This window comes from Plodia interpunctella, chromosome 1 (assembly GCF_027563975.2).
Source record: "Plodia interpunctella isolate USDA-ARS_2022_Savannah chromosome 1, ilPloInte3.2, whole genome shotgun sequence".
Classification (NCBI taxonomy): domain Eukaryota; kingdom Metazoa; phylum Arthropoda; class Insecta; order Lepidoptera; family Pyralidae; genus Plodia; species Plodia interpunctella.
The window spans coordinates 4,255,038-4,265,313 of NC_071294.1; the positions used below are offsets into that span (position 1 = coordinate 4,255,038).

The 10,276-nt window shown below is 35.3% G+C and overlaps 3 protein-coding genes across 4 annotated transcripts; 1 reads left to right on the forward strand and 2 right to left on the reverse strand.

The window, feature by feature from the left end:
* Positions 1–1,622: 1,622 nt before the first annotated feature.
* On the reverse strand, positions 1,623–4,930 carry LOC128672384 (uncharacterized protein). Its single transcript, XM_053749508.2, has 4 exons — positions 4,512–4,930; positions 3,578–3,769; positions 3,062–3,273; positions 1,623–2,908 (listed from the first exon to the last, which is right to left on the reverse strand). The coding sequence occupies exons 1-4, from the start codon at positions 4,691–4,693 to the stop codon at positions 1,716–1,718; spliced, it is 1,779 nt and encodes a 592-aa protein (XP_053605483.1). The 5' UTR covers positions 4,694–4,930; the 3' UTR covers positions 1,623–1,715.
* Positions 4,931–5,369: 439 nt separating this feature from the next.
* On the forward strand, positions 5,370–7,432 carry LOC128670964 (uncharacterized protein). Its single transcript, XM_053747009.2, has 3 exons — positions 5,370–5,798; positions 5,946–6,206; positions 6,688–7,432. Exons 1-3 carry the CDS (start codon positions 5,510–5,512, stop codon positions 6,855–6,857), a joined length of 720 nt encoding a protein of 239 aa, XP_053602984.1. The 5' UTR covers positions 5,370–5,509; the 3' UTR covers positions 6,858–7,432.
* CycY (Cyclin Y) lies at positions 6,912–9,198 on the reverse strand. 2 transcript variants are annotated; one of them, XM_053746998.2, is made up of 2 exons: positions 9,084–9,198; positions 6,912–8,929 (listed from the first exon to the last, which is right to left on the reverse strand). In XM_053746998.2, exon 2 carries the CDS (start codon positions 8,807–8,809, stop codon positions 7,799–7,801), a length of 1,011 nt encoding a protein of 336 aa, XP_053602973.1. In that variant the 5' UTR covers positions 8,810–8,929; positions 9,084–9,198; the 3' UTR covers positions 6,912–7,798. The 2 variants fall into 2 exon arrangements, with proteins under 2 accessions (XP_053602973.1, XP_053602966.1); XM_053746991.2 differs by having other exon boundaries at positions 9,023–9,162.
* Between the last annotated feature and the right edge of the window lie 1,078 nt (positions 9,199–10,276).

Sequence of the window (10,276 nt, forward strand, 5' to 3'; positions counted from 1 at the left end):
GACATTATGTTTATGAAATCTTTGATGAAAAAGAAATATAGGTACCTACCTATACTTATGCTCCTTTCTCTGAATTCGTAATTACGGGTCTGGTGTGGCCATCTCCGGCGTAAGTATGGTAAATTAGCAAAAAATAAAGATGCGCACGCGCAGCGCGGTGCGCGTCATTCCGGACCGCATCACCGCATCCTCCGCGTATTACGGGCTGGTGTTTATATAACGTGGAGTTAAGAAAGGATAGATGTGTTGAGGATTATGGGTGTAAGCTGATAAATTTGTATAAAATAACGCGATGATGAAATTATAACGTCACACTATTTCTTCTTTCTATGACAAAGTTCCAACAACAGCCTAGATATTTATACCTACTCGTACTTATAGGTACATAGATTTTTTAAATTACATATCGGATATTAATGCTCTTTTCACCAACATTTCCGTGATTTCTTTCACTTGGAAATATTGTAGTTACCTAGGTAGGTATTTAGTAGGTAATTTATTGTGCGAAACAGGGTCAGCTGGAAGAACTTAAAAGTTAAAACACACGTACATACAGTATTATTACCTTTATTTCTAACCGTAGACAGAGCCTATAGTTACGAAATTCGAAGTCCACATTTTGCTAAATAGCGGGATTGATAATGGAATTGAGATTCAATAGCGATGTTGCTAGCAATATGATAAAAGTTTTATTAAGGTATGGTAGTTATGGTAGCTAAACACGGCCCTTGGCTTTGTCTACCCCGTAAGGGATAAAAACGTGATATTGCAACCGGGAAAACGCTCAGATGAGAGAGATATTCTATTATGTGCGTTGTTGTCTGTATATTTTCTATTATAATATTTTAACATATTATAGTAGCTACTCCAGTAGGTATTTGATAATGTTTGTTTCGTAGCTCCGCGCTTGATCTGAAGTGCAAGTGTAGTGGTATCAAAGGAAGATTGTATGATGTTCATTTCGATACAATAAGCCTCATGTGGCACCGGCAAGGCTGCTGACCCAGGACACAGATAATGTAGGTAAAACTCAGACTGAACCTGTTTTACCTTATATTTTACCTTATGGATTTTTATATACCTAAAAATGAAAAGTTTAGACGTAATTTGTAAACACAGTTTCCAAAAAAATCGTATTATTTAGGTATATGATGTTATTTTTTGAAAATAATGATGAGATGAAAAATATCTGTAATCGAGCTACTGAATGGTTGTTAGTTGGGATTTTTTGTCACTAAAGTAAACAATAGGAACTACACAGGTCAAGTATTTTAGATCAGATTTTTATGCTACAAATAGCCTCTTATCTCAATGAGAGTAAGGAAAGATGTCAAATAAACATATCAAGCTTAAAAATTGTGCAGCTGTCGACAACAGGAGGTGTCCATCATTCTCTGAGTGGGAGATGCACTGCTTTGATGTAAATGTTGGTTGTGTATTTGTACTATGTATTGGGAGCGTTGCCCCAAGTTACATGATTGTTTTTTAAAATGTCACCAACCCAAAGGATACCATTATACCATGTAGGTATATACCAATAGGTTACCATTACCATCGTGCTTGTTGCATACTCGTTTTTTAGTCGGAGCAATCTATTCTTTAAAATCAAAATTACTATAACATATTCTTTACAAATATTTATTAAAATTAATTCTTTACTTATGGTGTTACCAAGAAACTCATAAATTCGATAAATATTTACAAATGTAGTTTTGTTATTTAGAAAATTTATTTTTATTTTTAATATACACTATAGTTTCTTTAGGTTTTAACAACATAAAATACGCTGCAAAACACATGTAACTTAATAACATGCTCAATACAATCACATACACTATGTACTGTCGCCACCAAAAGTGTAACTTATTGTCTATGCCGACCCATAGACCCGTAAATATTACAGTCTCGGCTGTAACCACTATAATCCAAAAGGCATGCCATACACGGACATGACGAAATCTAATTTTGAACTCCATAAGGCAGAAGAGGTACACGAATGCCAGAAATAGATAAAAGGATCTCTTCATAGTGCTCGCTTGAGGTACAATCAAAAACAATAGCATCACTTGGTAATGAGAGAAGAGAACGATAGTTGAAGCCATAATAGATAAGTTGATGAAGGCGGCAATAGAGAGCAGACGTGAAACGAAAAAGGCGTACCACGCGAGAAAATGCACCAGCGACGCTGTCAGGTCCTGCGGTTCCAAACCCCGCATATACGACCGTGGGACACGAATTGGAATATCAGGCTCATCTTGGACCACTTCGTCACAATATTTTCTTCTTGGAGGAGCTGAAAGCCACATAGGTATTGACTCCGCATTTTCCACCATTTTCTCTGCCCACACGGCCAAGGATCCCGGTCTTGGTGCCGGTGTTTCAGGAGGAGGCGGCACGTATACTTCTTGTATGGTGTATTGCGTATCCCGCCTTCGAGGCGCTACCCGATCTATAATCGATATTGGCCTTACATATTCTTCATCACTATTTACTTCTGGCGATGATCTCATTGTTTCAACCGGAGGAAGATACCCGGAACTGTGCGAATCAGTTGATACGTCATCGTAATCGTAATAAAATGTTGAGTCGTTGATCGTTCTAGGGGTTGGTGAAAACTTAATAAGGTCGCTGGTTTCTCGAGATTTTCTATAACTCGCTCTGTGGGATGGAAGGGAATCCATTTTGTCTATCGATTCATAAATAGGTTCTTCGTTCTGTTGTCTATCTTCGTCGATGCCATCGATAACAGTCTCGAGGTTCTCATTAAAAGCATTGTCTATTTCTTCCTTGGGTTTGCACCATGGATATTTACGGCCGTTCAACTTTTCTCGTTCAAATCTCCTGTAGACGGTTGCTGTGCTGGCCATTCGTAGTGAAGACGCAATTATACTGATTGATTGGAGTGTAGCTGGAAAATAATTCAAAATAAAAAAATAAACCTGTTCGATGTCCTAAAGAAAAGGTTTTGGTGACGACCAAAAACCTCATACAGTAGGTTTTAATTGGTAATGAGTTGTTACCATAAAAATCTATTAAGTACTTTAAAGTCCACGTAACTTACCTTTCCCAAAGACAGGATTATTGAAGCGAGCCATCATATCCAAGATATTCACAATGGTATGAGGCGCCGCATGAAGAAATGACTGCAGGAAAAGGTAAAGTTCCATTGGGGATGGCTTCCGTGCGTATTGTATGGCCTCTTGGGTGCGTGCGTCATCATCAGCTCTTGATGCGTATACGGCTTCTATCCACCAAAATATAAGGTAACAATATCTGAAAGCGTAAATGTACTTATTTAGTATCAGTGAGAGACAAACTGTCTATTATATTTTGCTGTGATTCTGTGTGAGCGATTGCAAATTTGATCGTTCGAAATAAATATTGAGTAGAAATAATATGTTTACAATTTACCTAAGTACGCGCCATCGCGTTGGCATCTTTCTCAGTTCGACTAATGTGGATCCGGCGTAAGAAAATTTTCCAAATCTCACTCTTTTCCAACTCACAGCATGGTGAACTCGAATCGTTTAAAAACATAGGTATAAAATTATTTTTACAAATACGAATTTTCTTTTACCTGCCAATAGCAGCCACAGGAAAGAAAAAACAGTTGAAAATTTGTAGAAAAATCCATTTTACATCTTTCTTCTGCAATGTCACGGAATAAGCGGACATCTCAGTTTGCAGGCCGGGGGGTGGAGACGCCAGGGTGAACACTAGATTGATGATAGCAGGCAGCACAATCAAAATTAAGCAGAAGCTTCCGACCCTGTTGAAAGAGTCAATTTAAAAACTTTATGGTGAATACATTACAAGGTACGTATGCGTCAGGCTTTTGTCTCCCGCCCTAAAATAGGACCATTCCATATTTTGGATGCAGTACGAGGGCAGGAAAGGATAAAATGCTAAGCTAAGACAGCCTGTTAGACTACATGGCTCGCGGTTATGCCCTAGAAAAATAACATTAGGTATACATATCCTGCCGTGTATAAGGGATTAAGGGACTCATAGCTTTGGCAAATGAAAGGCAACAACAACTTTGCCAAAGAGAATATTTACGTCAGGCAGGACGTCGTAAAATCAAAGGTTTAGGAAAACGCGAGGAAAGCAGTAGCAAGTAGTACGATGCGAAATAGGTGCGATAGGTACCTTATTGATCGGTTAACATCTGAGAGGTAAGTGGGAGAGAATGACGTGCTGCATTTAGACCAGATAGGTACCGTCAGCAAGAATAGGTACCTAACTATGAATTGAAAGTTACGAACATTGACATCGCACTCGTCGAAAACCAGGAAATTCATTAGGATACCTGAGTAGATATCCTAATGAATTTCTTGGTAATATGAGTATATTAACCTATAGGTTTTCCTAGAACTACTCTTTCAACGCAGATTGAAAATAAAACTACTCTCGATACAAGGAATCATATGTTTCTATGGGAGACTACTTAGAAGTTAATACTTGGTGGTAATGGGAGGCTACTTATTTTAGATCTCCATTATTGTACTTACACATTGTGTCCATTCGCAAAGTGCTCATTAACAAGCGCCAAATCAAAACAAATGAGAGTGACGTAAATGACCAGCCCTCCGCAAGATGGCAGCACCCGGTGCAGCAGGAGTGCTTGCCATGCTGGTAGTTTCCACCCTAACACAGCTCCTGACACATCATTGTCCAATTCGCATGTCACCATTTTATATAAACAAAGGCTACAGCACTCATGTTTAAACACCACGTTCCAAAGATCTGATTTCCCCACTTTGTTCTAAAACTATTATTTTAAACGTATCGTTGTTTCTGGTATAGTTTCCACATTTTCACTTATTTTTCACAACTTTGTCCATCGTCTTAGGATATTAGAATTTTAGACCAAACAAATTGTAAGTAAAGCAAATGTACGATGTGTTTCCACGCCCATTGATAAAGGTGATAAGATAAATGTTGAGTCAAAGAGATAAATCATAATAATAACAATTATGGGATAGTTTCGTTTTTCAGGTGCTACCTAATGGTATTACATAGTTCTAAGTAAAGAAAGGTACAACAAACTCTATTTTCAATAGCAGGTACTTAGTGATATTGTTTGTATCCTCCTGACTGACAAGACAAATATAAGAGTATGTAAGTCAGTATTAGGTACGGTATTTTTAAGTCTAACAATGTAATGACTTTTAGATTTCACTATTATATGGTTACCCCAAGACTATACTTTTCCCACAGATTTAATATATCTGTGACTTTTAATATAATTTCAGTACACTATTTTTCTATAGTTGGTTAAAAATGCAAATATGGCTGTATAACCTGCGAATGACGAGTAATTTTTAAAATAAAATGTCAATGTCAATATAGCATAAAAGTGTCAAATAAAATGTTATTTTGTTCTTGGCTTGGAGGTTAAATTAAATAGGTTATGTTATTTAAGTAAACGAAACGAACTTTGGATCATTACCAATTAACAAATTACCAATAAATAAATGTAAAAATTTATCCAAAGTGCGATTGAAACATGTTTCGAAATATTTTATCATGGGTATTGAAGAGACCTCCTAGTTTATGTTCTCGTAGTGTTGTTAGTAATAATATCAATACAAACAGACGATTCAGCTGCGGAGTTTGGTTGAGAAATCCTAGACAAACACCTAAACCAAATAGCTTAACATCGCCGGCCATATCTAGCAAGTATCAGGTGATAACGGAGGAAAATTCGCCAATTATACAACACACTGCTGATGAGGTCTACCTTGAAGATAAATATCCATTGCTCAGCGACGAATTTGATGGTATTAATTTAGAAAGTGCGTATATTTTGAACAATTTTAACCTTATACTTTCTATTGCCTATTAGTATCATACAATTTGATTATACTCATAGTTACATATTTTCCAAAATGTTCATGACATAATACTACGTCATAAAAATTCAACCAAATGATTTATTTTAGGAGGCAAGTTAGGAGTGTTTGACATTGAGGACCTTGTGGACTTGCTACACAGAGAAAATTCCAAAGATGTTTTTGTAGCAACAGTGCCAAGGGAAATACACTATGTTGACTATATTTGTGTTGTTAGTGGACGAAGCAAAAGACACATTCAAGCTTTGGCTGAATTTGTTAAGAAAGTTTACAAGAAGAAACGCTATCAATCTGATTTGATACCAAGAATAGAAGGAAAAGATTCTGATGAATGGGTTGCATTGGACTTAGGTATGATTTATAATTCATGGTCTCATTAGTGCCTAGTTAACTTTGGTTTGTGGTTGCTTTCTCAAAATGTAGCCAAACCTGTGAGATATAATTTTATTTGTGTAGAATTAATATGTTTAAAAAATTTAATCCTAAGTTATAATAAAGTAGTTGCATCTTCTTTCTTATCGGGTGTGTTATTGTGTGCTAAAACTGGTGTTAGATTTTATTCAAGTTGTTTAAAACATGATTATCATCCACCATCTTGAGGCAAATAGTAGCATTATTATTGACCTGGCAGTATTTGTAAATCAAGTGATCCTACTACTTTTCACAATGAGTACATGTTAACTTTAATTGGCATGGACTGTGTCTGTTAAATATATTCAGTTGAAATAACTTCAATTAAATTTAAAATATTTATGATTACATAGAATTCATAAAACATGTTTAAATATTTGTTGCCCTCATTTAATGTTTTAATTATTTATTATATTTTCAGGTAACATTGCTCTTCACATATTCTCTGATAAAGCTAGGCAAGTCTACGATTTGGAAACTCTGTGGTCTGTTGGGCCTGAATTTGATGAACAGATGAACAAGAAAAGTGAAGTCATAGATGTGTTTGAAAATTATAGCTCTTACTTAAAAGATTTAAAACCCCTACAATAAATGTTGTAAATTTTGCTCTATTAATATTAGATAATAAAATATAAAAATTCAATGTAAGTCTCATATAAAATGTTTATTTGTTTTTGCTTAATTACATTAAGATACATAAAGTATTGATTGAATAGATAGTGGAAATCTAAATAATGAAATATTCAAATTAATTTACATTGTTCAAGACTAAAATAATTACAAATAATATAATATACCCATGAACTGAGTGAACTAGTCTGTCAATATAATTTGTTACATAAAATAACAATTTGGCATAATTTTATATCTATCTCAGAATTCTAAATGCATTTATATGTAAAATTATATAAATGACCTGCTGACTACATTTAACATTCATACCACAATTACAAGATCCTTATATCAGTCAAAATATCAGTTTCACATTTATACATCTAGTTATAGACTAAGTAGCTCAAAAGTTTGGAAGCAACCTATATTAATGCTTCTAATGTGTTAAACTAAGTAAATAGATAAATTAAAATGGAAGCAATAAAAAGGAATATTTCAAGTAGTAGATAGCAAATCAGCTGGAATCAGCTACTTCAAAAACAATTTGGACCACATACAAGTCTTTCATTTTTAGTGACTACAATTAGTATTAAGACTGACTATTTAAAATAATTATTACATGTCTTAATTGCCAATTTTTAGCATTTCTGAGTTAAACAAAGACATAAATAAATCATTTTGAATCACTTATATCCTGAATACTAAAAATTGTCATTTCATAAGACTCAATGGGATTCACTAGAGATTACAAAGCATAACTGGCTAAAACTTAACCTTTCCCATAAATAAAGCATATATCTGAAATTAAATCTTATCTGGTGCAATTTTCAAATAAATTGTTATATCAAATACACAAATGTACCCTATAAAGTAATTTGTGTTTTAAAATAGGATAAAAAGTTTGGCTCATGACTAATCAGTTATGACAATATGGCTACGCTCCTCCGCACACCAGCACCAGAGTTGACATTATCCAAACTTGACCATTTTTTGAAGCCATTCTTAACTATCTCAGCATTTATTTTATCTTCCATTACCCTTGACATAGCTTCTAACTTTTGTGCCCTCTCCTTGCTTAGTGGCTCGCTGGGGAATGCTAGGTCATTAGCTTCAGCAAGAGTACGTAGATCAAAGTAATACTTGGCATACACACTGGATGGGACATTTATGTTAAACTGCAACATTTCTAGGAACTGTCTCTCTAATTCATTCATATCCTCCACTGTGATATCCTTTAGAATTTGGCAATAGTCTACATTCCAGACAGCTTGGTCATCCCACACTTTGCTAGCCAGCAAGATTGCTCCCAAGACTATTCTTTTCCAGTTGGAGGGAGCTATATCAAGTTCTGCACAAATTAATAATCTCTCTAGGTAAACCAAAGTTATGATAGCACACTCCGCTGTTAACTGAGCAGCATTAAACAAAGTTCGTACAAATTTATAAATCTGTTTATGCTCAGGGTTATACTTATCATAGTCATCACTAACTCCATCTTTGCTCAAGGGGTGTAATCTTTCATCAAATATATCTAGCCTCCTCTCTGATGTTCTATTTTTTATATGATAGTAGATTGCTAAAGCCACACACTTCACCGTATTTTTCAGATTAGGTTGTGAGACAGTGCTATCATCTAAATAGATTGTGGAGCAAGAACTGCTTTTCTTAAGCTTATTCTCTGCTATTTGATGTTGGCTACGCTTCCTGGTAATTCCATTCTCTATGGATGCTTTAGATCTTTCCATGAAGATAGTGCCTGCAATAGGATCTTGCGAGGGATCAATGTCTCCATCATCTGGCTCCCTTTCACTGATGTGTTGTATGTTATTAGAGCTGACTTCACCTTCAGGAAGGTAGTCTTCTAGCTTGACGATGTCTTTTCTTATGGGTGATGGGCTTCGGTAACAACAGCAACTATTCTGGTTACCCATTGTGAAATAGTAGCAAATAATGTCAAATACACCTTATTAACATTCTATAAAATGATGCCACACACCAAAACACACTTATATAGCATGCCGATCCAAAGGAATGACGAATGCCCACTGCCACTGAAACAAAAGGGAACTGATGAATATTCTATGAAATTTGCATTTAAAATAATGAAAAGAACATGCAGTAAGATACAATTTGTAATACTGTACCATAACATAATACATTATTTAAAGCGAAATTGCACTCATTTTATTAAAATGTAGAACAAACCCAAGCGGATTTCATTTCACGATCTTGCTATAAATTTTGACAATTTAGTGACATTTTATTCATAGAGCACACCATAGATTCACGAATCAAAATGTAAAAAGCTTTCTGTCAAGCCTCACCAAGCATGAAGGAAGCATGCTTGGTGTAACATATACCACAAAGGAATATAAAAACATTACTTTACATGTACCTATGTTATAAATAGATTTATATTGTGAGGCTTGTATTGTTAGTGTGCCGAGGTGACCATGAAGGCACGAAGCAAAGATCATGAATACTACGATGAAAGAATGTTAACCAAATGAGATAAAGTTTTCCATATATAACTTGCCGGCGCAATCTGGCTAAATATCAAAGACCTGCGCGCGGGGCCCTTTCTAAATCTATACGTATGGGCGATATGTCACGTCGGTTACATTACGTCGCTTCTTGTTATGCGATGTATAATTAACCAAATCATTAGTAAGTAGTTTCATATCATATTTACAAAAAGTGATTTATGTAGATCAAAGTAATACTTGGCATACACACTGGATGGGACATTTATGCCAAACTGCAACATTTCTAGGAACTGTCTCTCTAATTCATTAATATCCTCCACAGTGATATTTACAAGTGATTTTTGTAAATGCGTTACTGTGATTGTTAGGTGTGGAGTAGTCGAATGAGCATTCTTTCGCATTGCGCCTATCGGCTGGCTGAGCGAGCAAGATGGCTGATCGACCGAGTAAGCGTCTATCTAAGCAAGAGCGTATGAGCACGATTAAAATCCGAAATAATTCGAACTCTCACGTTCCATGCCGTGGTATACAGCGAAAAACAAAACAGCGTAACAATATATTAGTTTATCTACATACGTTTAATTTTGATACGTAAAGCTATAGGTATTGATAATAAAATTGAGTGATTCGACTCGTGAATAACTGTATGGTGGAGGTATTTATGCGAAAAATCACTAGTAGTTTACATTTCGTTTCTTTCCATGTATTTCTAATACGCACAATTCTTTCTTGTACGAGCTAAATGGTATGGTATGTCTACAACACGAAGTTTCGCGCGTCCGCATACAATTCGGAAATCTGATCAGGAATTAGTTTATCAAATTGAAACCTAATCAGGAATCAGAATTTGGATACCTAAATCGTTCCTTCTTTTTTCTAAACGAAAAAAATCAGGTTTGGAAAGTTTTTCCT